The sequence below is a fragment of the Balaenoptera physalus genome (assembly GCF_965194825.1).
Source record: "Balaenoptera physalus genome assembly, chromosome: 2".
Lineage (NCBI taxonomy): Eukaryota > Metazoa > Chordata > Mammalia > Artiodactyla > Balaenopteridae > Balaenoptera > Balaenoptera physalus.
The window spans coordinates 163,722,727-163,750,396 of record NC_138883.1 but is presented as its reverse complement, the minus strand read 5'-3'; the positions used below and the strand labels follow the sequence as shown (position 1 = coordinate 163,750,396).

Sequence of the window (27,670 nt, the reverse complement as noted above, 5' to 3'; positions counted from 1 at the left end):
GATTAATAAGGCTCTGATAATTGTATGTATAGACAATATTAGTATGTATATGAATATAGGTATGTATGTATGTGTGTTTGTGTGTGTATATGTGTACTAAATTTCTTCCTAAGATACTTCTTTCTTGTCAGTTGACTTTTCTCAGCAAGTTTCAAAAACCAAATGGTAAATTTAGACACATTTACTGTCAAGGTTATGAAAATTACCTTGTTCACTCAATTATAGGCAATATCATGGAGGAAAGAACATCATATTTTGAGTCAGAGCAGACTTACTAGTTAAGTGACATTGGACAAGTCCCTTTACCCTACTTGAACTTCATATTTTTTATCACTAAAATGAGTAAAACAATAGCTGCCCTATCTATTTCAAGAAGGTATAAGAGATGCAAGAAGCAAATAGGAAAAATTTTCAGAGATTGTAAATATAGCCCACTCTTTTTTATGTGATCCAATGAAAAGAATACAAGTAACCCTTTGTTTCATCTTGTCTTTGGTAAACTTTCTTTTGCTACAAGTTAACTTCTTAACCATCACAGCACCATGTCACCCATTTGGTCACTCTCATCCCGTGAGTGGCTGGACTTAAGTGTCCTACAAGTATGTACCTGCATGATTCAAGAATCAAATAACATAAATTTGCAAAGAAAATGAGAGTACTGCTTGAAATACTGAATATAAAATGAACAACTTTATGGTATTAATTTTCTATTTCTGCATAACAAGTTACCTCACATTTTGCAGCTTAAAACAATTTAAATTGTCTCATAGTTTTGAATGGCTTAGGAGTCTGAGCATGGCTTATCTGTGTCCTATGCTCAAGGCCTCACCATACAGCAGTCAAGGCATTGGCTAGGCTCTGCTTTTTTTGGTCACTTGGGGTCCTCTTCCAAGCTTAAGTAGATGTGGCAAATTTCAGTTCTGTGCAGTTGTGGGACTGGGGCATTTAGCCATGTGGCCTTCTCCATAAGCAGTTTACATTATAGCATCTCACTTCTTCTTTAAGGCCAGCAAAGAGTCTCTCTTTCTTGCTAAGACAGAGTCTCATGCAATATAATATGATCATGAGAGTGACACCTTATCACCTCAGCTATATAGTTGATCCTTGAACGACATGGAGGTTAGGGATGCCATCCCCTCCCTCACAGTTGAAAATTTGCATACTGCTATCTCTGCCTCAAAAACAAAGGAATTGATAAATGACTAACCAAAGAGCAGGAAGGCAAAGCAGCTTGGATAGAGTCAGGACTCAAACCCTAGTTCTTTTGATTCCACATATTGTGATCTCTAATCGAACACACTTTTCCCTATACTTAGTTGATATAAAGATCTGTAAAATGAAAATATAGGTACAATATTCATTGAAAACTATCCTTGTATAAGTGGACCCATGCAGTTCAAACCCATGTTGTTCACAGGTCAAATATATAATGCAGTCTAATTAGGGGATTGGCATCTCATCACTGTGCAATATTCTGTTGGCTAAAAGCAAGTCACAGGTTATATTCACACTAAAAGGAGTGGATTATACAGAGCATAACTTTAGGGATGGAGATCATGGAGGCCATTTTAGAATTCTGCCTACCATACCGGGTGATTTTATATAGAACAGCATTTTGTGTGTGTTTTAAAAACATGTATTACAATTCCATTTTATTATTAATATTATAAGTCTTGAAACTAGTGTTTTAGTTCATTTGGGCCATGTCTTAGTCCCTTCAGACTGCTTTAACAAAATATCAGGGATTGGGTAGCTTATAAACAACAGAAATTTATTTCTAACAGTTCTGGGGGCTAGATGTTCAAAATCAGAGTACCAGCATGATGGGGTGAGGGTCCTCTTCTGGGTTTCAGAATTCTTGTATTCTCATATGGCAGAAGGAGAGCTTTCTCAGGCCCCTTTTATAAGGGCGTTAATCTCATTCATGAAGGCTCTGCCCTCATGACCTAATCACCTCCCAAAGGCTCTGCTTCCTAATATGATCACGGTGGGCATTAGGATTTCAACATAATGAATTTGGGGGCAGGGCACAAACATTTGGACCATAGCAGGCTTCTATAACAAAATACTTTAGACTGGGTAGCTTAAATAACAAACATTTATTTCTCACAGTTCTGGAGGTAGGGAAGTCCAGAGATCAAGTCACCAGCAGATTTGGTGTCCAGTGAGAACCTGATTCCTGGTTCATAGATGGCCATATTCTTGCTGTGTCTTTACATGGCAGAAATGGCAAAGGAGCTCTCTAGAATCTCTGTTATAAGGGTGCTAATTCCATTCATGAGAGTACCACCCTCATGACTTATTCATCTCCCAGTGGCTCCACCTCCAAATACCATTACATTGGGGATTAGATTTCAATATATGAATTTTGGGGGGCACAAGCATTCAATTTGTAGCAGATAGTGTCATTAAAATTTTTTTTTTCTGAATTTAAAGTAAAAATTTTTTGTGTGGGTGTAATTTTTTCTGGAGAAGGTCTGTGGATTTAATGAGAATTTTAAAGGAATTTGGGAATTTATCTCCTTCCTCCAAAACTCCAATTTGAACTATCACTGATCTAGACCGTTTTACAGAGACCAATAGAAGCTAAAATGTGACTTGCTTAGTTTAGAGAACAAATTGGTACTGAAATCTGAACTGCAAACATGGCTCTCTGAATACTGCTTAGCATTTGCAATTACAGTCGATCCTTGAACAACATGGGTTTGTACTGTGAGGACCCACTTATACATGGATTTTTTCCAATAAATATGTACTGTAGTACTACACAATCTGTAGTTGGTTGAATCTGCAGGTGTGGAACCATGTATACAAAAGGCCAGCTGTAAATTTATATGTGGATTTTCCATTGGGTGGGTTCCTGTAACCCCCATGTTTTTCAAGGGTCAGTTTTAGGGAAAATGTATTCAGTTTTGCTTCCTCAGGCAGGCATGGATATTAGAATCAGTTGGTGTTATTATCTATCTGTCCAAGTAAGTATAATGTTTGTAAAAATTTTTAATAAGTCATGTAAAACTATATTTTAGTTTTTTTACATGACATAGTTTTTTTATTAGTTGTTCATTAGTTAGAGTACGGATTGGATTTTGCAGTCAGGGAGAACAATTAGAGAGTTTTTGCAATAATATAACTCAGTGATAAACTAGTTAATTATAAGTTAAATGTATTAAGATAGAAACGTAAATAGTATTTCTTCTAATGCAAATTTTACTGTTGCCAAATGGAAAGATTTAATTTTATAAAAATATTAATCCCTTAAAATTAATAAATGTACTGCATTTCTAGTCAGAATTCAAAAAGGACTTTTTTAAAAGGGAGAAATAATTTGAAGATTATGTAGAATTTACCTGTAAAATTACCTAGGAGCCTTTTAAAAAATGGTAGCTCTTTGACCAGTTTCCAAATTCCTTTTGAGATTATTGGTACATCTATTTTTGTAGTTTATATTTTCATATAAATTTATCCATTTCTAATGGTTTTTCAAGTGTACTGCTTGAATTTTACGTTATATTTTTTTTTTTCTGTATCTCTCTTTCTAACCTCTTTTTCCATTTACAGAAGTATTTGGTTTTTTTCTTTTCCTTTCCTTTTAATCAGGTTTGTCGGGATTATAATTTTTATATAAAAATAGGTTTGGAGTTTCACTTAGCTATTTTACTGTTTTATTTCTTGTTGCTGTTACTGTTTGTTTTCTACTTAATTACTCTAACCTTTATTGTTATTAATTTCTTCTGCCACTTTTTGTCTTTGGTTTATTTGTAGTTTCTTTTCAAATCTGTATTAGTTATATAGGTAGTTTATTTATTTTTACATTTGTTTAATTACAGTAAACAATATTGAGGCTACACATTTTTCACTGAATACAACTTCATTTGTATTTTATAGGTGTTTGAGTTTTTCTTTGTTTCACAAAAATGTTTTTAGTTCATCTTTTCATTGTTGGTTTACCTTTTTATAGAATTAACATCAGAAAATAGTACATAGTCCATACTTTTTGAAAGTTTTAAAAGGTATTTTTTGTGATCAAGTGCATATGTTTATTTCAGTTTTCTATTACTCTATAACAAAGTACACCAATATTTAGAGGTTTACTACACCAATAGTTAATTATTTCTCATTGATTTTTGGGTTGGCTGGGCTTACTGGGATGATTCTTCTGCTCCATGTTGTACTGGGGTCACTCATGTAGCTTCATTCAGCTTTAGAATGTTTAAGATGGCTTCCTCAAATGTCTGGTGGTAAGTGGAATGGCTAAGGGCTGAATCTTTCTCTCACGTGGTTGATCATCATTTAGTAGTCAAGCCCACGTATCATTACATGGAAGCTGGACTCCAATAGGTCAAAAGAAGCTGCAAGACCTTTTAAGACCTGTGCTCAGAAAGCTTAGAACATAATTTCCCCACATTTTACTGGTTAGGGGCCAGCCCAGACTCAAAGGGAGGGAAAATATATTCTACTTTTTGATGGGAGAAAGGGCATATGTAGGTAGGGGTGGTACAAATTATAGATGGTCATTTTTGGAAATAGTCTATGATAGTCTTCCCTCTGGCTACATGTTAATATTTCTCCCACATGCAAAATGTACTCACCTCTTCCTTCTAAAATCTCATTACATTCTAGTTTTATCTTGAAGTCTAAGGTCTTATCATCTATACCAGGTCTAGATATGGATAAGTCTTCTTGGCACAGGTCCTTTTGATCTGGAGATGTGTTATCTAAAAAGGCAAGTGGTGCAATCACTGTGCAAAACAGTGTGAAGGTTCCTCATAAGACTAGAAATAGAACTGCCATATGATCCAGCAATTCCACTCCTGGGTATATATTCAAAGGAAGCAGGAATATTAATTTAAAAGATACATGCACCCCTGTGTTCATAGTAGCATTATTTACAATAGCCAAAATATGGAAACAACCTAAGTGTCCATCAACAGATGAATAGATATTATTGATATATATATATATCAATAATATATATATACGTGGTATATATATATATGTGTGTATGTATATATATATATATTTATATATTTATATATAATGGAATACTACTCAACCATAAAAAAGGAATGAAATTTTGCCATTTGCAACAACATAGATGGACCTGAAGAGTATTATGCTTAGTGAAATAAGTCAGACAGGGAAGACAAATACTGTATGTTACCATATATATTGGAAATCTAAAAAATAAAATAAATAAATAAAACAGAAAAAGACTCACAGATATAGAGAAAAAACTAGTGTTTACCGTGGGGAGAGGGAAACAGTGGGGGGCAACATAGGGGTAGCAGATTGAGAGTTACAAACTACTATGTACGAAATACATAAGCTACAAGGATATATTGTACAGCACAGGAAACGTAGCAGAAAAAAATAAATAAAAAGGCAATTTATTGTATTTTTACCACCCTCCAACACATGCCTAACATATTACTGAGAAAAGAATAAGATGACTGCAAGAGACACTATTATTCAAAAGAGGGGAAAACAGAAAGCACATGATTCAGGGCAATTCTGAAATCCAACCAGACAATTGTCACTAGTTCTCTTGACTCTCAGGGTGGGGAATGTACCTAGATTAGGGTCTAGTTTTGCTTCCTGGGAATGATTTCCTAATTCATTGTTGTAAGTAGCCCTTGATTTTATGGTATGGTACATTGAATCCACTGTCTGACTCATCATTCTTTTTCTGTAAGAAATGACCCATGTTTGCAGTGGAATAATTCTCTCAGCCTGCTTTCTGCTCATAAAAAATTAGGGATCTGGAGATTTCTTTTCATTTTGAAATGTCCCTGTTCCTTTTAGTCTAGTATGATGGTGTTTTTCTTAAAAACTGTTTTCCATGTATGTTATTGTGGTGCATTCTTTTTTTTTTAATTTATTTTATTGAAGTATAGTTGATTTACAGTGTTGTGTTAATTTCTGCTGTACAGCAAAGTGATTCTGTTATACATATATACATACACACACACTCATATATGTATATATATTATTTTTCATATTCTTTTCCATTATGGTTTATTACAGGGTATTGAATATAGTTCCCTGTGCTGTACAGTAGGACCTTGTTATTTATTCATTCTATATATAATAGTTTGCATCTGCTAATCCCAGACTCCCATTGCATCCCTCCCCCACCCCTTGGCAACCACAAGTCTGTTCTCTGTGTTTATAGTCTGTTTCTGTTTTGTAGATAAGTTCATTTGTGTCATATGTGTATTCTTTTACCCAAAAGTCAACATCCATGATTCTTTCCAAGATAGATCTTATTTTACTTAAGTTGTGCCAGGCTTCTGCAGGACAGTACCCTCAAGATTTTAAGTTCTTTTGTCTAATTAGGAGGATTTATGAAGAATATTTAAATCTTTCTGAGATTTTAACAAAGGGTTTTATAGCACACCCTTGATTTGACTTTTACTCTGAAGCTACATTTTATTGTCAATACCATGATTTTGATCTTTGCCCTAAAGTAATTTCTTTCTTTGAGAATTTTTTTTGAGAACTAGAGATAGTGTCCTGGACCCTCTATATATTTTCTAATTTTTGCTTTAGAATTAATCAGTTCTTTCTTAGCTCTTCTTTCTTCTTGCAGTACCTTATTATATATCCAACCCTAGTATAAGCCAAACAGTTCTTTTATCATTCTGGCTGGAAATTTCCTTAGCCACATCCACAAGTTTAGTAGGTATGTTTTTAACCTTGCAAGTTACTCCAGCCCTGAGTTTTGTTAGTTGTTCTGTCACTGCATAAAAGAGTTCCTTCCCCCTTTTCCAGTCCCCAGTATCAGTTTTCTAACCTCACTGCCTTTTATAGCCTCCACTAACAGATTGTTTTCTATTCCTCCAGGCTTCACCTATAGCCTTCTTCCTACTTTTCTGGTATCCAGCAATAGTGTCTTTACCACCCTTCAGCTTCTGCTTACCTGCTGGACCCAAAGCCAGTGCCAAATGTTTTTAGTTTTTGTTGTTGCATCACCTTGCTTGCAGGTGTTTCTATTACTTCATATCAAGCTACCCCCAAATTTAGTGAATTAAAACAGAAATGATTTATTATTTCTCACAGTTCATGGGTTTGCTGCACTCAGCTGGGCAGTGTCTCTGTTTGATGTCATGTTGCTTAAGGTCTATCAAGTGGCTGCATTCATGTGGGAGCTCAGCTAGAGCTAGAAATGTCCAAGATAGTTTTTCTCACATGTCTGGTGCCCTATCATTCACTAGTCTAGCCCAAGCTTCTTTATATGGTGACTGGGAACCAAGCAGGCAAAAGCAAAAACAGTGAAGCTTGTTACAGGCTGGGATTATAAACCCTTGAAGTTTTTTCAGCATATTCTGTAAGGAAGTCCTAGTCATTAGGCTAGTCCGTATTCAGGGGGAGGAGTGGCACAGAGTAGGAGAAATTGTCTGCAGCCATTTATGGAAGTAATCCACACAATATTCAATTTTTGTAAATGTTCTAATGACATAGTGCACATTTTCTATTGCTAGATATACCAGTCAACTTTTCCTTAATAACAAATTACTCCAAGACTTAGTGATTTAAAATAGCAGATACTCATTACTTCTCTTAGTGGCTGGATAGGTGTTCTCTCTGGGCAGGCATGGTATGTATGGAATCCCAGCTGGGGCATCTAGGACAGATAGGACCTCTTTTAGTCTTATCTTCCAGGAGGCCAGCCCTGGGTAGTCTACAGAAGGATTGTCAGTGGAAAGAGAACAAAACAAAGCTGGAAAACTTTCTTGAGGCCTAAACTCAGACCTCAGATAGTGCTATTTGTATTGCATCCTATTGGCCAAAGCAAGTCAACAGGCCAGCCTATTTTCAAGGGGTGAAGAGAGAGATTTCACCTTTGGAAGCTACTGCAGAGAATTTATGGCTCTTTGTAGTCTGCCACAGTGGGGTATATATTTTTTCCCTTTCTTTCTGTCCTCCTTTTATTTTCTCTCTTTACAAAATTCAGTTACATCTAGGTTATTTTAATTCTCTGTACCTTTATTAGTTAGAAAATAGGCTAGACTGCTATATAAAGAGATCCCATATAATTCAATGGCTTAAACAAGATAGAATATTATTTTCCTCTCATTGAAAGTTTGGGTAAGTGGTTTCAGGTGGGTATAATAGTTTGCTGTTTCTGGGACCCCGTCTCTTTACTTCTTGCTCTTATTTCTCATTGAAGTCTAGAAATTTTTATTACATCTTAAATTTTAAAATTTATCTCAAGGAAGTTTTATTTACCTATTTATTTTATTATTGTTTATCTTTCTTCTTCTTTTTATCCCTCTGGAACTGATATTTGAATATTATAATTCCTAGGTCTGTTCTTTTATTTTTTCCCTTTAATTTCTCCTGAAGCAATTTGTTTATGTGTGTTTGTGGGGTTTTTTTTTTTTAATTATAGTTGATGTACAGTATTATGACAGTTTCAGGTGAGCTACATGGTGATTCCACATTTACATACATTATGAAATGATCACCATGATAAGTCTATTAACCACCTGTCCCCATACAAAGTTATTACAATGTTATTTACCATATTCCTTCAGTGTATGTAACATTCCCCATGGCTAATTTATTTTCTAACTGGAGTTTTGTATCTCTTGATACCCTTCACCTATTTCACTCCCCCCAACCTGGTAATCACCCATTTGTTCTTTGTATCCGAGTCTGTTTTCATTTCATTTTGTCTGTTTGTTTTGTTTTCTAGATTATAATATAAGTGAGATCATATGGTATTTGTCTTTCTCTGTCTGACTTATTTCACTTAGCATAATACACTCTAGGTCCATCCATGTTGTTGCAAATGGCAAGATTCCATTTTTTATGGCTGAGTAATAGTCCATTGTGTATGTGTATATATGTGTGTGTGTTCATCTTGCATTTTCTTTATCCATTCATTTGTTGATGGACACTTAGTTTGCTTCCATATCTTGGCTATTGTAAATAATGCTGTAATGAACATAGGGGTGCATATATTATTTGAATTAGTGGTTTTTTTTGGCAGGGTAAATACCTAGAAGTGAAATTACTGGATCATATGGCAGTTCTATTTTTAATTTTTTTGAGGAATCTTCCTACTGTTTTCCACAGTGGCTGTACCAATTTACATTCCCACCAACAGTGTATTAGGGTTCCCTTTTCTTCACATCCTTGCCAACCCTTGTTATATATTTATTTATTTATTTATTTTGGCTGCACTGTGCGGCATGTGGGATCTTAGTTCCCCAGCCAGGCATTGAACCTGTGCCCCTTGCAGTGGAAGTGTGGAGTCTTAACCACTGCACTGCCAGGGATGTCCCCAACCCTTGTTATTTCTTGTCTTTTTGATGATCATCATTCTGACAGGTATAAGGGAGTATCTCACTGTGGTTTTGTGTGTATTTTCCAGATGATTAGTGATGTTGAGCATCTTTTCGTGAACTGATTGGCTATCTGTCTTCTTTGGAAGAATGTCTTTTTAGGTACTCTGCCCATTTTTTTAATTGGTTTGTCTTTTTGATGTTGACTTGTATGAGTTCTTTGTGTATTTTGGATATTTACCCCTTATCCGATATATCATTTGCAAATATCTTCTGCCATTCAGTAGGTAGCCTTATTGTTTTGTTGATACCTTCACTGTGCAAAAGCTTTTTAGTTTGATGTAATTCCGTTTATTTTTGCTTTTGTTTCCCTTCCCTGAGGAGACGTATACAAAAAATATGGCTAAGATCAGTTTCAAAGAGGTTACTGTCTGTGTTTTCTTCTAGAAGTTTTATGGTTTCAGGTCTTACATTTATGCCTTTAATCCATTTCAGGTGGATTTTTTTGTATATGATGTGAAAAATAGTCCAGTTTGACTCTATTCCATGCAGCTGTCCAGTATTCCAAACACCAGTTATTGAAGAGGCAGTCTTTTCCTCATTGTATATTCTTGCTTCCTTTGTCATAGATTAATTGCTCATATAAGTGTGGGTTTAGTTTGGGGCTTTCTGTTCGGTTCCATTGATCTATGTGTCTGTTTTTGCTCCAGTACCATCCTGTTTTAATTAGTATAGCTTTGTAGTACAGTTTGAAATCAGGGGATGTGATACCTCCAGCTTATTCTTCTTTTCTCAAGATTGTTTTGGCTATTCAGGATCTTTTATGTTACCATAGAAATCTTAGAATTATTTGTTCTTATTGTGAAAAATGCCATTGATATTTTGATGGAGATGACATTGAATCCATTGAATTCCTGGGGTAGTATGGTCATTTTAACAATATTAATTCTTCCAATCCACGAACACAGAATATTTTTCCATTTGTGGAAATTCTTTCATCATTCTTATAAATTTCAGAGTATGAGTCTTTTATATTTTTGGTTAGATTTATTCCTAGGTATTATATTCTTTTTGAAGCAATTATAATTAACATTGTTTTCTTAAGTTCTCTTTCTGATAGCTTGTTATTCTGTATACTGATTTTGTATCCTGCAACTTTAATAGTTTTTTTGGTGAAGTCTTTGGGGGTTTTTATAATAGTATTACATCATTTGCAAATAATGACAATTTTACTTCTTCCTTTACACTTTGGATTACTTTATTTTTCTTGCATAATTGCTCTAGCTAGGACTTACAACACTGTGTTGGATAATGTGGTGAGTATGGGCATCCTTGTCTTGTTCCTGATCTTAGAGGAAAGGCTTTCAGCTTTTCACCATTGAGTATGATGTTATCTATATGTTTGTCATATATAGCCTTTATTACATTGAGGTACATTCTCTCTATACCCACTTTGTTGAGAGTTTTTATCAAAAATAAATGTTGAGTTTTGTCAAGTGCTTTTCTGCATCTATTTAGATGATTATGTAATATTTATTCTTTGTTTTTTTTTTAATGTGGTATATTACATTGATTGATTTCTGGATGTTACACCATCCAAGCATCTCTGTTTGGAATCCCACTGAATCATGATGTATGATCCTTTTAATGTATTGTTGAATTTCATTTGCTAGTATTTTGTAGAGGAATTTTGCATCTATGTTCATCAGTGATATTGACCTATAATTTTCTTTTTTGGAATGTTTTTGCCTGGTTTTGGTATTGGGGTAATGCTGGCTTTGTAAAGTGCATTTGGAAGTGTTCCCTCCTTCTCAATTTGTTGGAGTAATTTGAGAAGTATGTATTAACTCTTTTAAAATATTTGGTAGAATTCACCTGCGAAGCCATCACGTTTGGAATTTTGTTGGGAGTTTTAGAATTTTTATTTCAATTTCATTATTATAAATTGGTTTATTCATATTTTCTATTTCTTTCTGATTCAGTCTTGGAAGATTGTATGTTTCTAGAAATTTTTTCTAGGTTGTCTAATTTGTTGGCATATAATTGTTTGTACTGTTCTCTTATGGTTATTTGTATTTCTGTGGTGTCAATTATAGTTTCTCCTCTTTAGTTTCTGATTTTATTTATTTGCACACACTGTCTTTTTTTCTTGATGATTCTGACAAAAGGTTTGTCTATTTTGTTTTCTTTACAAAGAACCACCTCTTAGTTTCATTGGTCTTTTATGTTTTTTTTTAACTTCTATTTCATTTATTTCTGCACTGATAATTATTATTTCCTTCCTTCTACTAACTTTTGCTTTGTTTGTTCTTTTCCTAGTTCCTTTAAATATAAAGTTATATTGTTTATTTGTGATTTTTCTTGTTTCTTAAAGTAGGCCTGTATTGCTGTGAATTTCTCTTTTAGAACTGCTTCTGCTGTGTTCCATAGATTTTGGAAAGTTGTTTTTCATTTTTCTGATTTCCTTTTTGATTTCTCCATTGGCGCATTGGTTGTTGAAGTAGCATGTTGTTTAGTCTCCATGTGTTTGTGTTTTTATCCAGTTTTCTTCTTGTAATTAACTTCTGGTTACCTACCGCTGTGGTCAGAAAAAATGCTTGGTATGCTTTCAGTCTGCTTAATTTTATCCAGACTTGTTTTATGGCCTAATATGTGATCTATCCTGGAGAATGTTCCATGTGCACTTGGAAAGAATGTATATTGTTTCTTTTGAATGGAATATTCTGTATATATCTAGTAAGTTCATCTGATTGAATGTGTCATTTAAGGCCTGTGTTTCCTTATTGATTTTTGTCTGAATTTTCTATCCATTGATGTAAGTGGGGGTATTAAAGTCCCCTACTATTATTGTATTGCTGTTTATATCTCTCTTTATTTCTGTTAATATTTGCTTTATATATATAGGTGCTCCTATGTTGCATTCATAAAGTTTACAAGTGTTATATTCTCTTGTTGGATTGATCTCTTTTGTTACAGTCTTTCTAAAAGTCTACTTTGTCTGATATAAGTATTGCTACCCAGCTGTCTCTTTGTTTCCATTTGCATCATTTATCTTTTTCCATTCTTTCACTTCCATTTGGTAGGTTTGAGTGAGTCTCCTATAGACACATATATAATTTTTTTTAAATCCATTCAGCCACCTTATATCTTTTGAATGGAGAGTTTAGTCCTTTCACATTTAAAGTAAATTTGATATGTATGTACTTATTGCCATTTCGTTAATGGTTTTCTGGCTGTTTTTGTAGTTCTCTGTTCTTTTCTTCCTCTCTTTCTCTGTTCTCATGTGATATGATTGTTTTCTTTAGTTTTATTTTTAGATTCTTTTCTCATTTTCTTTTGTTTATCCACTATAAGTTTTTTCTTTGAGGTTACTGTGAGGTTTTCATATAACATCCTATGTATATAACAGTCTCTTGTAAGTTGATAGTAAATTATGAGTTACACTCCAAACCTTTATATTTTTTACTACCCCCCCAAGGTTTTTATATTTTTGATGACACATTTTACAAATTTAATTCTATGTATCCCTTGACTAATTATTGTATTTTAATTACTTTTACTACTTTTGTCTTTTATCCTTTGTGCTTGCTTTATAAGTGAACCAACCATCCACTACCTTTATTATTTATTTACCTTTTCTGGTGAGATTTTTACTTTCATATTTTTTCTTACTATTAATTAGTTCCTTTTCTTTTTAGTTTAGAGAAGTTCCTTTAACATTTCTTCTAAGGCTGGTTTAATGGTGATAAACTTCTTTAGCTTTTGATTGTGTGTAAAACTCTTAATCTCTCCTTCATTTCTTAATGATAACCTAGCCAGGTAGAGAATTCTTGGTTGTTTTTTTTTTTCTTTCAGTACTTTGAATATGTCATTCCACTCCCTTTTTTTTTTTAAATTTTATTTATTTATTTATTTATTTATTTATTTATTTATTTTTGGCTGTGTTGGGTCTTCGTTTCTGTGCGAGGGCTTTCTCTAGTTGCAGCAAGTGGGGGCCACTCTTCATCGCGGTGCGCGGGCCTCACTGTCGCGGCCTCTCTTGTTGCGGAGCACAGGCTCCAGACGTGCAGGCTCAGTAATTGTGGCTCACGGGCCTAATTGCTCCACAGCATGTGGGATCTTCCCAGACCAGGGCTCAAACCCGTGTCCCCTGCATTGGCAGGCAGATTCTCAACCACTGAGCCACCAGGGAAGCCCCCGTTCCACTCCCTTTTGGCCTACAAAGTTTCTGCTGAAAAATCTTTTCATAGCCTTATGGGGTTTTCCTTGTACCTAATAAGTTCCTTTTCTTTTGCTGCTTTTAAGATTCCCTCTTTATCTTTAACTTGTACCATTTTAATTACAAAGTATAGCGGTGTGTTTCTCTTTGGATTCATGTTATTTGGAATTCTCTTTGTTTCCTGGACCTGGATGTATGTTTTCTTCCCCAGATTAGAGAATTTTTCAGCCATTATTTCTTCAAGTAATTTTTCTGGCCTTTTCTCTCTCTTTTCTCCTTTGGGGACCCCCATAAATGCAAATGTTATTTTGTTTAATGTTGTCCTAGAGTTCCCTTAAGGTATCCTCACTTTTTAAAATTCTTTTTTCATTTTGCTGCTCTTTCTGAGTGTTTTCCATTGCTTTGTCTTCCTACTTGCTTATTTGTGCTTCTTTTTCATCCATTCTGATGTTGAACCCATCTAGTTTGTTTTTCAGTTCATTATAACTTCCTGTTTGGTATTTTCTTATATTTTTTGTCTCTTTGTTGAAGGTCTCACTATGCTCATTCATTCCTTTCCTGAAATTGGTGAGCTTTTTTATGATCATTACTTTAAAATCTTTTAGGTTGAAGCTCTTTTAGGTTGGTCATCTCTGTTTTATTAAGGTCTTTTTCTAGGGATTCGCCTTGGTCTATGGTGTTGAACATATATTCCTCTGTCTCTTCATTTTGCCTGTCTCTCTGTGTTTGTCTATAGGTATTAGGGGAAGTGACTACCTCCTGCAGTCTTGAAGGAGTGGTCTTGTGTAGGAGCTGTTCTGTGTGGCCTAAAAGCACAATCATGCCTGACCACAAGAGTCAGGCACTTCATGGGCATCCCTCACGGTGGGCTGCATCCACCAGCTGTGATGCAACCAAGGCTGGTGCACAGGTTTGAGTCACTTGCCTGTCCTGGTTGTAGCTAGGTCTCTGTGTGGGCTAGGTGGGGCTTGGGGCCCTTGCCTGGCCAAGTTGTGGCCTGTTTACTGCATGGGCAGAGCAAGGCTCAGAACATTTGCCCATCCTGGTTTTGTGGGGGGTGCTGCTTGATTAATTCTTGAAGTGTTTCTGTTATCGATGGTGTGCCACGCCCTGTCAGTGTTCCAAGGGGAGGAATCTGATTTAACACCTAGTTTCAGGTTGATTGGATGCCAGGCCCTCAGGTAGTAGCTTTTAAAGTGTGCAGATATATACTATGCTGTGGAGCCACAATTGTAATCCCTGCTGGTCTCCAGACCAGGAGATCTGGAGGTGTCCCCTGGGCGACATTTGCAAAAAGCAAAGCTCCTGATGAGTATATAAGCTTCTTTCTCGGGAGTCTTGTCAAGCTGTGGTGAGGCCAAGGGGGTACACAAGCATGATGTCTCCCCACTTATATTTCCTGGGAGTGTGTCCTTAGCCTCCAAAAGTGTGGTAAACCTGAAGCCTGTCCCTCAGGGTGAGCTCCAGGCTAAGTAAATAGGCCTTTTTCACAGGAAAACTGTGAAAAAGGCCTATTTTTCCTGAGGGTGGTGGCCTGCCAATAAATGTCTCCATGTTACAATCCCATGGAACTCAGGAACACCAGCCCCATGGGCCACTGGGGCTAAGTGATCAGAGGGTTTCCCTTGTGTGGATTGTGTACTCCCACTGGCTTTAGCTGGGTAGCTGGAGAGTGTAGGGGGCGGGTCTTGCTCTCTTGCTTCAGGAAGGCCATGGGAAAATGACCTGACTGCATGCCCACAGGCTTTAGCAATGCAGCATTGAGAGTGCCTTGTCTGTGTGCATGCTTTGGGTTTAGACCCTGACTTCTCAGTCTTGCCACCCTCAGCTTAGGGGGCAGGGGAGTATTGAGTCAGCTTTAGGCTAGGAGAGGGGTAATACCATGACTGCTTGCACTCACCAGCCCCAGCCAGAGGGAGGGGGAGTATAGTAGTTGCCTGCACTTGCAGACTTTAGCTAGGTTGCAGGAAAATGCTGTGACCATTTGTTCCTGTCCATCCTAGCCAGGGAGTGAGGGAACATTGCAGCCTCTGGAGCTCTCTGGCTTCAGTAGTGCAGTGGGGTATTGCCATGATTGGCTCACCCCTGCATCCAAGCTCTACAGCCTGTGCTAGCAGGTTAGGTGGGGAGTGCAGTAATGGTGTCTGCCAGTGCTTCTGTTTCTGGGGAGTGTTTCTACTGTCCACCACCCCTCCAGCTGATGCTTTTAGATTTGCAAATGTCTCCTCTTCACATATAATCATGGCACTTTTCAGACCGCTATTATTTCCCTGGGTCTCCAGGTGAGTGAGACCATATGTCAGCCCTTTGGGGGGGAGGGGGTTCTCAGTTTTCTATAGCACTTTGGGACCGTTGGATGTCAGCCCCATTGGTTTTCAAAGCAAGGCATTTCAGGGGTTCCTCTCTCTGGTGTAGATCCCAGGAGCCAGGGTGCTTGATATGGGAAGCATCCCTTGCTCCTCTGGGGAAAGTGCCTGTCTGGTGAGATCCCTCTCTAAAGTGTGCTGTCATGCTGGGGGTAGGGTTTCTGGTGAGAGTGTTTCTTTGCCTCTCCTACCTGTCTTGATATAGTCCCTTTTTATTCTTTGTTGTGGAGCGCTTGTTTGGCTAGTTCTAAAGTTCTTTTCAGAGGGAACTGATCTGTATGTAGGTATATATTTGCTGATTCCATGGTAGGAGGTAAGTCCAGGCTCTTGCTGTGCCCCATCTTTAACCACCTTCCCTGTAAATTTTCTTTTCTTTTAAGAGTAAGTCTCATTTTCCTGTTTCTTCAGATTCAAATAATTCTTAATTTTATCTTGGATATTGTGAATGTCATGTTGTTGAAGCTCTGGATTCTGCTATATTCTTCTTATGATTGGTACTATTTTTGTTTATTTATTTTGCTTTAATTTATTATTAACATGATTGGGTGCAAAATGAAAATTCTGTATTTAGGCAGCAGCTTAAATCACATTTCATTTCTTGTAGCTTTTGCTAGGCTGTTTAGAATCTTCCTTATGCATATATGCTTAAGGGGTCAGGGGTAGATTTGTGTTGTTTGTACAGATGGCTTGGGGCTCCCTCTCTCTGGCTCCCTTCTTTGTGTGATTTCCCCTAACCTTTCCAGTGGCTGTGGTTGCCCTGAACTCTGTACTCTGGTTTGTAAGGTCTAAAAACTCAGGTTTGTTTGTTTGTTTGTTTGAATTAGCTATTAGGGTTCTGCCTGGCTCGGAGGGTTTGCCCTCAGACTAGAAGCCAGGAAACAAGGATCTTATGTAGGACTCTTCCCTTCTTCCAAGTGTCAGCTTCTCTCAAGAATCTACCTACTCTTGTTTGCTCTCTAGTGTTGATATTTGTATTTTGTTTAGAGCTTGTGGTTGTTATGTGTGGCAGGGTTTGTCCAGTAGGAACTTGCTCTGCTATACCAGAATCAAAACCGGGGACTTTATTTTTTTTTGACTTTTTATTTTATATTGGAGTATAGTTGATTAACAACGTTGTGTTAGTTTCAGGTGTACAACAAAGTGATTCAGCTATAGCTACATATACATGTATCTATTCTTCAAATTCTTTTCCCAATTAGGTTGTTACAGAATATTGAGCAGAGTTCCCTGTCCTAGTTCCTTATTGGTTATCCATTTTAAATATAGCAGTGTGTACATGTCAATCCCAAACTCCTAACTATCCCTTCCACCCACCCTTCCCTCATAGTAACCATAAGTTCGTTCTCTAACTCTGTGAGCCTGTTTCTTTTTTGTAAATAAGTTCATTTGTATCACTTTTTTTTTTTTGCAAATGATGTGACAAGTGATTAGTCTCCATAATTTACAAACAGCTCATGTGGCTTAATATCATCAAAACAAACAACCCAATCAAAGAATGCACAGAAAACCTAAATAGATATTTCTCCAAAGAAGACATACAGATGGCCAAGAGACACATGAAAAGATGTTCAACATCGCTAATTATTAGAGAAATGCATCAAAACTACAATGAGATATCATCTCACACCAGTCCGAATGGCTATCATCAAAAAAAAAAAAAAAAAAAAAAAAGGAAAGAAAGAAACTGGGGACTTTAGATATGGTTCCTCAAACTGTCTTCCATCTGATGGAGAATTCTTGAGACTTTCCATGCATAGTAGAATCAACTCATTCTCACAAAATCAGAACTATATTTCTTTTGTGTTAAGAGTAGAGTTGCTTCTTTTCTTAAAATTTGAAATATTTGTATTTAAATATTTCAGGCCTTGAGAAAAGGAGTAATGAAATGTTTACTGTAGTTATAATTTCGTAGATTCAAAATCACTTTTCCTATGGAAAATCAATAGGAAGCTATAGCTACAGAAGTTCCACCATTCTCCCTGAGAAGTGTGCAGTAAATGTTTATCCTCAAATCATCATCTTGGCTATCTATGCACTTTAGAAAGGTAATAATTATGACAATAAATTAATAAAAACAAAAATACTAAATGAATACTTTCCCCCCATATTACATCCTAGAAAGTAACACATGCTCTGAAAATTGAGAACCGAGTTCTTCGGGAACAACTGAAACAAGCTTTACAGGTAAAAAGATATCATGTTCCCTTGAAATTGTTAACAAGGGAAGAAAATATCTATAAACAACTTTTTAAATGAATAATTTTAACTTTGTAAACTAATAGGTCTATATATTGTATTATTTTGCCGGGTTTAAAGTAGTCTCATTTTATGCAATGGAAATATATTAATAAAATTTAGTATGTATTCTTTCCAAAACAGTAAGCTAGAAAGAAAATTGATATACAAACTTAAAGCAATTTATTTCTAGATACAAATGGGTTTTTTTGAAATTAGCATAATTATTATAGGATATATTGAAATAAGAAACTGGTGATTTCACAGAGGAACAATTAAGGAGGATTTGCTCATCCAAAAATCAATATAAAATATAAAAACACAATAACTAAAGCAGTGTGGTTCTGGATTTGGTACTGAATGAAAAGTCCAGAAACAGATTCAAATTAATGTAGTAATTTTATAGTTTATAGTTTTAGTTATTAAAATTTTTTTATAGAAGGATAAAATAGTCACAAAAGTAAACTACTGTGAAAACATTGTTGGGTTTCTAGTTAATGTAATACACTAAAATAAGTTGCAGATTGGTTTGAGATCCAAAAGTGCTAACTGAACTATTAATATATTGGAAGAAACACTGAGTAACAATTACATGTCTTGGCTAGAACAAGGCTTCCTAAGCATTATACCATAAAGGAATATGTTAATATATTTGGCTATATATAAAATAAAACTTTTTATGGTTAAAAAATTCATGAGATATAAAGATAAATGGAAAATCTTTACAAAATGTTTCATATCAAGATCTTTTACAAATATACAGGAAATATGGATATTCTTCCTCCTAAATAGACAGAGGACACAAATAGGCAAGTCATAATTGAGAAACACACATGGCCAATAAATGCATACAAATATATTCATCCTTACTAGTTATCAAATAAATGCATTTTAAAATAGCAGAGGGATACATATTTTTTACCTACCATTTTGTTAAAAATTTAAGGAACAGAAATATCCAATATTTGTGGATTTGTGCTGCAATGAGCTGTCTTTCACATACTTCTATTGTCAGTATGGATTGATACTTTTCTGGAAGAAAATACATAACAAAAGTCTTGGAAAGACATAGTCTTTACAGTGAACCATTCCACTTCTAAAAATTTATTGTAAAAAAGAAAAAAATGTACAGATATTTTGTACAAGTATGTAGAATAGAAAAATTTTAATAGCAAATTTTTTTAAATTACCAATATGTCCATTGATAAGAAATTTGCTAAATTAATTAAGGTATATTATTAAAATGTACTTCTGTTAGCTACTCTGATTTGGATGTATATTTATCATCATGAAAACATACCTTATGACATTATTTAATGAAAAGAGCATAGTATGCCTCTATGTATAGTATGATCCAATCTAGATAAAAGTTTAAAAATACATATACACATATGCACTAGCTATAATTAGAAATACTTAAAAAGAGTATATATCAACATGTTAATAGTGAGCTTTCTGTTTGTGGTGAGACTGTGAACTTTTTTCTTTCTTTCACACAAATAACTTTTGTTAATATTACAAGTGACATTAAAAAATTTATTGTAGAAGAAATAAATTACTTTTCACATTTTCTTTTATTATTTGACATTACAGATCTTAATTATCTTGGGTACATTCTATGTATAATGTATGCATTTTATTAACTTTTATTGTGCCTGTATTATAATTAGAGCCTTAAAAAACAGTGGCCAGTAGAACCTCTTGGCGTATAAAAATAGCCCTTTAAGTAGAAGAGGTTTCTTCATAGTTTTTAATTTTAATTTGGATCTGTTAAACTATGGATTATACCAGTGGTTTAACTTAGTTTCCTCTAACTCTGTAAAAATAAAATTAAGAACCAGTGTGGGCATGAATATATGAAGATTCCTGAAAGTTGTCATGTTGGCAGGAAAATGTCATAGAAATAATGCTTGACAAAGTTACTTTTTTAAAAACAGGAAGCTGAAAGAGCTAAGGAGCAACTTGGCTATTTCCAAAATCAAGAAATGGAGTTACTTAAAAGTGAGGGAAAGACCAAGACAACAGAAATGGGTATTGATAAAATAGAAGTTAAAGGTGAAGATTCAAAATATATACCATTGGAGAAAGACACAAGAAAAACACTAGTGGCAGATTCAGGTGCACAAAAAAAAAATGATGAAATTAAACATCCACAGGTAAGGAAATAACCAAAACAGTAATAAGTGTTGTAAGAAATTTAACCTTTTATATTATTATTTACTTCATTTGTATATTATTTTAAAAAATTTTCTATGCACTATCTTTTGCTTGGAATTTTGCCTTTTGCCTTTTGGTTATGTCAGTTCATTATTATCTGGAATTTGAATCTATAAATTAACTGTGTATTGATTTTTGTGGGTTTTTGGTAATCCAGGTATTTCCTTTTTTGTTCAGGACAGTTGATCCAATACAGACTTGTCAGATATAAAACAATGTTTTATCTTTAAACATTTTTTATTGAGGTATATTTGACATACATTATATTATTTTCAGGTATACAATATGATGATTCAGTATTTATATATATTGTAACTGGATCACCACAAGTCTAGGTAACATCTATCACTATACATAATTACAGAACTTTTTTTCTTATAATGAGAACTTTTAACATTTACTCTGTTAGCAACTTTCAAATATGCAGTGCAGTATTAACCGTCATCACTATGCTGTACATTACATCCCCTAGACTTGTTTATTTTATAAGTGGAAGTTTGTACCTTTTGACTCCCTTCATCCATTTTACCCACCCCCCCGCCCCCAGTTCCTGCCTCTGGCAACTACCAATCTGTTCTCTGTATCTATGCGCTTAGTTTTTGTTTTATTTTGTGTTAGATTCCACATGTAAGTGAGATCATATTGTATTTGTCTTTCCCTGTCTGACTTATTTGACTTAACATAATCCTCTCAAGGTCCATCCATGTTGTCACAAATGGCAAGGTTTCATTGTTTTTCATGGCTGAATAATATTTTACTGTGTGTGTGTGTGCACGTGCGTGCACATGCTTATGTATGTGTGTGTGTGTGTATATATATATATATATATATATATAATATTTTCTTTATCCGTTCACCCAACAGTGGACACATAGGCTGTTCCCATACCTTGGCTAATGTAAATAATGCTGCAGTAAACATGGGACTGCATATATCTTCTCCAGTTAGTGTTGTCATTTACTTTGGAAAAATATCCAGAAGTGAATACTTCCTGGATCATCTGGTAGTTGTATTTTTAGTTTTTCTGAGGAACCTCCATACTCTTTTCCATAGTGGCTGCACCAATTTACATTCCCACCAACAGTGCACAAGGGTTTCCTTTTACCTATTCTCACCAACACTTTGTTATTTCTTGTCTTTATGCCAATAGCAATTCTGACAGGTGTGAGGTGATGTCTCATTGTGGTTTGGATTTGCATTTCCCTGATGATTAGTGATTTTGAGCATCTTTTCATGTACCTATTGGCCATATGTATGTCTTCTTTGGAAAAATGGCTATTCAGATCATCTGCTCATTTTTTACTCAGATTGATACTATTTTTTTTTGCAATTGAGTTTTATGAGTTCTTTATGTATTTTGGATATTAACCCTTTATTAGATATATGATTTTCAAATATTTTCTCCCATTTAATAGGTTGCCATTTCATTATGTTGATGGTTTCCTTTGTTCTGCAGAAGCTTTTTAGTTTGATGTAGTTCCACTTGTTTATTTTTGCTTTTGATGCCTTGCTTTTGGTGTCAAACCCCCCAAATTCAATAAGACCTATGTCAAGGAACTTATTGTCTATGTTTCTTTTTAGAAGTTCTATAGTTTCATGTCTTACATTCAAGTCTTTAATTCGTTTGGAGTTAATTTTTGTGTATGGTGTAAGAAAGTGGTCCAGTTTCATTCTTTGCATGTGGTTTTCCAGTTTCCCAACACCATTTATCAAAGAGACTGTCCTTTCTCCATTGTATATTCTTGGCTCCTTCATCATAAATTGATTGACCATATATGCATGAGTTTATTTCTGGGCTCTCTACTCTGTTCCATTGATCGATGTCTGTTTTTCCCCCCATATCATACTGTTTTGATTTCCATAGCTTTGTAATATCATTTGAAGTCAGGGCACATGATGCCTCCAGCTTTGTTCTTCTTTCTCAAGATAGCTTTGACTATTCAGGGTCTTTTGTGGTTCCATACAAATTTTAGGATCGTTTGTTCTATTTCTGTGAATATGCCATTCGAAATTTGATAAGGAATGCCTCAAACCTGATGATTGTTTTCAGTATTATGGACATTTTAACAATATTAATTCTTCCAATCCATGAGCATGGAATATCTTTCCACTTATTTGTGTCTTGTGCCATCAAGGACATATAGTTTTCAGTGTACAGGTCTTTCACCTCCTTTGTTAAATTTATTCATAGCTATTTTATTCTTTTTGATGCAATTGTAAGTGGCATTGTTTTCTTAAGTTCTCTTTTGGATAGTTCATTTTTATTGTATAGGAATGCAGTAGATTTTTGTTAATCAGTTTTGCATCCTACAACTTTATTTATAGTTCTAATAGTTTTTTGGTAGTCTTTAGGGTTTTCTGTATCATGTCGTCTGCAAATAGTGACAGATTTATTTTCTCCTTTCCAATGTAGATGCCTTTTATTATTATTATTATTATTTTGCCAAATTGCTGTGGCTAGGACTTCCAATAATATGTTTGATAAAAGTGGCAGGAGTGGGCATCCTTTTCTTCTTCCTGATTTTAGAGGAATTGCTTTCAGCTTTTCATCTTTGAGTATTACATTATCTGTGGGTTTGTTATACATGGCCTATTTTTGGTTGAGTATGTTTCCTCTATACCCACTTTGTTGAGAGCTTTTGTCATAAATAAATGTTGAATTTTGTGAAATGTTTTTTTCTTTTACAGCTATTGAGATGATCATACAACATTTATTCTTCATTTTGTTAATGTGGTATATCACATTGATTGATTTGTAGATATTGAACCATTTCTGCAGCCGTGGTAGAAATCCCTCTTGCTCGTGATGTATGATCCCTTTAATAGATTGTTGTATCAGTTTGCTAACATTTTGTTGAGGATTTTTGCATCTATGTTATTAAGGGATGTTTGTCTGTAATTTTCTTCTCTTGTGGTGACCTTGTCTGGTTTTGGTATCAGAGTAATGCTGGTCTTGTAAAACGAGTTTGGAAATATTCCCTCCTCTTCTATTGTTTGGACGAGTTTGAGAAAGATTGGTATTAATTGTTCTGTGGATATTTGATGGAATTCATCAGGGAAGTGTCCTGGTCCTGGACTTTTGTTTGTAAGGAGTTTTATTTATTTATTTATTTTCTTAAACATCTTTATTGGAGTATAATGCTTTACACTGGTGTGTTAGTTTCTGCTGTATAACAAAGTGAATCAACTATATATGTGTACATATGTCCCAATATCTCCTCCCTCTTGCGTCTCCCTCCCTCCCTCCCTATCCCACCCCTCTAGGTGGACACAAAGAACCGAGCTGATCTCCGTATGCTATGCGCTGCTTCCCACTAGCTATCTGTTTTACATTTGGTAGTGTATATATGTCCATGCCACTCTCTCACTTCGTCTCAGCTTACCTTTCCCCCTCCCTGTGTCCTCAAGTCCATCCTCTATGTCTGCATCTTTATTCCTGCATCTTTACTGTAGACAGTTTCTCTGCTTTCAGTAAAAGTATCTGGATTTGAAGAAATCACTGTGAACAAACACTGGAAAATCTGATAGGTTCCAGGGAAAATGATCATTAGCTTTATAAACATACTGAATGTGAGGTTAAACTTAGTAGTAGCAAGAACCCACAAGGCTATTTTCTTTTTTATACTGTTACTTGTATGTATTTATTGTAACAGCATGTGCATGTACTCTCTGTAGAACATTTAAAATATTCAGAAAATAACAAGAAAAGAATAAATATCTCTGACAATGCCAATTTCCAGAGATAATAAATAAAATTATGGATTCATTATCCTTAATAGTAGTAATCAGTCTGTTCAATTTTTCTTTCTTCATGATTCAGTCTTAGAAGGTTGTATATTGTAGGAATTTATGAATTTATTCTTGATTGTCCATACTATTGGTGTATAATTGTCATAGCAGTCCCTTTGGATCCTTTGTATCTCTGTGATATCAGTTGTCATGTTTCCTCTTTTATTTCTGATTTTATTTATTTGAGCCTTTTATCTTTTTTTCTTTGTGAGTCTAGCTAATTGTCATTTTTGTTTATCTTTTCAAAGAACCAGCTCTTGGTTTTATTGATTATTTTTCGGTCATTTCTTCAGACTCCATTTCATTTATTTCCAATGTGATCTTTGTTATTTCCTTTCTTCTACGAAACTTGGGCTTTGTTCTTCTTTTCCTCAGAGTGTAAATTTATGTTATTTATTTGAAATTTTTCTTATTTGTGAGTTAGGCATTTATTACTATGAACTTTCCTCTTAAAACTGCTTTCATTGCATCCCCTGTATTTCAGTATGTTGTATATTTGTCTCAAGGTACTATTTTAATTTTGGTTTTGATTTCTTTCTTGACCCATTGGTTGTTCAGTAGCATGTTGTTTAATCTTCACATATTTGTAAATTTTCCAGTTTTCTTCTTGTAATTTATTTCTATTTTCGTAATGTTGTGGTTGGAAAAGATACTTAATATGATTTTACTCTAATCCTAAATTTGTTAAAACTTGTTTTGTGGCCTAACATGTAATGTATCCTGGAGAATGTTCTGTGTGCACTTGAGAAGAATCTGTATCCTGTTTCTTTTGAATGGAATGTTCTATATATATCTGTTAAGTTAATCTGATCTAATATGTCATTTAAAGACAATGCTTTCTTATTGATTTTCAGTTTGGATGATCTATTTGTTGATGTAAGTGGGGTATTAAACTCCCCTACTATTATTGTATTGCTATATATTTCTCCCTTTAGGTCAATTAATAGTTGGTTTATATATTTGTTGCTCCTATATTGCATGCATAATATTACATCCTCTTGTTGGATTGACCCCTTTATCATTATGTAATACCCTTCTTTGTCTCTTGTTATGGTTTCTGTTTCAAATTTTGTCTGATAGAAGTATAGCTACTCTAGCTTTCTTTTGGTTTCCACTTGCATGGAATATCCTTTTCCCATTCCTTCACCATCTGGGTCTTATTTCTCTTTCTCTCTTCCTTTGTGGTTTGCTTTCTTTAGTGGTATGCTTAGATTCATGTCTTATCATCTTTTGTGTATCTACTATAAGTTCTTGAATGGTGGTTACCTTGAGGCTTTCATGTAACAAGTTATATTTATAACAGTCTATTTTAAGTTGATAACAACTTCAGTTTAAATACATTCTAAAGCTCTACATTTTTACTCTCCCCTTGCCATGTTTCATGTTTTGGATGTCACATTTTACATCTTTTTGTCTTGTGTATTTCTTAACTAATTATTGTAGTTGCAGTTATTTTTACTGCTTTTGACTTCTGATTTTAAACTAACTTTATAAATGATTCATTCACTACGTTTACTATATATTTACCTTTGCCAGTAAGATTTACACTTTCACATGTTTTCTTGTTACTATTTAGCACCCTTTCTTTTTAGCTTAAAGAAATCACTTAACGTTTCTTGTTAGTGTTGTTTAGTGGTGATGAGCTCCTTTGGCTTTTGCTTGTCTGGAAAACTCTTTATCTCTATTTCAATTCTGAACAAAGATGTTGCCAGGTAGAGTATTGGATGGGAATCTTTTTCTTTCAGCACTTGGAGTATATCACAACACTCTATTCTGGCCTGTGATGTTTCTGCTGAAAAATATGCTGACTCCTTTTTTTTCTTTTTCTTTTGTTTTAATTTTTTGGCCACACCATGCAGCATGTGGGATCTTAGTTCCCTGACCAGGGATCGAATCCGTGCCCCCTGCAGTGGAAGCACGGAGTGTAGTCTTAACCACTGGACTGCCAGGGAAGTCCATATGCTGACTGTTTAATGGAGGTGCCCCGTTGCTTTTTTTTTCTTGCTTGCTGTTTTTAAAATTATCTCTTTGTCCTTAACTTTTCACATCTTAACTATAACGTGTCCTGGTGTGGATCTTTTTGAGTCCAGTTTATTTTGAATTCTCTGGCCTTCCTGGATCTGGATGTCTGTTTCTTTCCCCAGCTTAGGGAAGTTTTGTACCCATTATTTCCTCAAAAAAGCTTTCTGCTTTTTCTCTCTCCTTCTTCTGGGAATCCTATAATGTGACTGTTAGTCCACTTGATGTTGTCCTGTTAGTCCCTTAAGCTATCTTCACTTAAAAAATTTTTTTTAATTTTTGCTGCTCTGATTAGGTGGGTTCCTGTGCCCTGTCTGAGTTCTCTTATCCTTTCTGCTGCTTCATCTAGTCTGCTCTTGAACCCCTCTAGTGTATTTTTCAGTTAAGTTATTGTATTCTTTAGCTCTCTGGCTTCTTTTTTTTAATTTTTATTTTTTAAAATTTATTTTATTGAAGTATACAGAAAGTCCCTTACATACGAACGAGTTCTGTTCCAAAAACATGTTCATGAGTCCAATTTGTTGGTATAAGTCCAGGAACGTTAGCCTAGGTACCCAACTAACACAATTGTCTATATAGTACTGTACTGTAATAGGTTTGTAATACTTTTCACACAGATAATACATAAAAAACAAACACAAGTAATAAACATTTTTAATCTTATAGTACAGTGCCTTGAAAAGTACAGTAGAACAGTACAACAGCTGGCATCAAATGAACAGGCAAGAAGAGTTATAGACTGGAGGAGGGAGTGGAGGTGGGAGATGGTAGAGCTGAAGGATCATCAGAAATAGGAGAAGGAGGGCAAGCTGCAATTTCACTCACACCTGACGTTGATGACACAGATTCTGATTCCTTGCTGGATTCAAGTCTACCTACCCTCTTGAAAAAAGGTTCCAGTGATGTCTGGTTAGTAGCTCTTTTTTTCTCGTCATAGATGACATGGTAGCTCTGGATTGCATTCTGAATGGCTGCTGCAACCTTCGTGTGTACTGTTCTACATTCAGGTCCTGTGCCTCAAAAACTAACATTGCTTCCTCAAATAAAGAAAATCCCCTTCCCATTTCCTGCATTGTGAATCTCTTCAGTTCTTCAGTTACTTCTTCTTGTCGCTCCACTCTCTCAATTATTTTCACTTTTGCTTCCATTATTATTGCTTGGTGCTTCTTAGCAGTACCAGCTACATCACCACTGCTTTTACACTTGCTTCCGGACATCCTGGGCTTGAAATAAAGATACTGTACTACTGTACTCTATATAGTACTGTACAGTAAAGTACACAAAAGCACAACCACTTGTAGAGGATGCACACACATGACAGTGTACACCAGACATGTGAGCTAACTTACGTGATTGGACATGCAAATGCATGTTCACATCTTTGAAAGTTCGCAATTTGAAGGTTCATATGTAAGGGACTTACTGTAGTTGATTTACAATGTTTTGTTAATTTCTGCTGTACAGCACAGTGATTCAGTTATACGTGTGTGTGTGTGCATGTATATATATATATATACATGCACACACACGCACAT

The 27,670-nt window shown here is 35.0% G+C and overlaps 1 protein-coding gene and 1 long non-coding RNA gene across 3 annotated transcripts in view; one reads left to right on the top strand and one right to left on the bottom strand.

Annotated features, from left to right (window-relative positions):
- The window catches only part of LOC309655070, a 448,619-nt gene that overhangs the window by 164,114 nt on the left and 256,835 nt on the right, over positions 1 to 27,670 (bottom strand). The gene's annotated exons all lie outside the window — the stretch shown is intronic.
- CCDC7 (coiled-coil domain containing 7) overlaps positions 1 to 27,670 on the top strand; it is a 326,200-nt gene that overhangs the window by 89,292 nt on the left and 209,238 nt on the right. For both annotated transcript variants that reach the window (XM_082449611.1, XM_082449612.1), the window contains exons 15-16: positions 17,994 to 18,059; positions 20,048 to 20,266. In XM_082449611.1, coding sequence (XP_082305737.1) covers positions 17,994 to 18,059; positions 20,048 to 20,266 — 285 coding nt within the window. The remainder of the gene's footprint in view (positions 1 to 17,993; positions 18,060 to 20,047; positions 20,267 to 27,670) is intronic.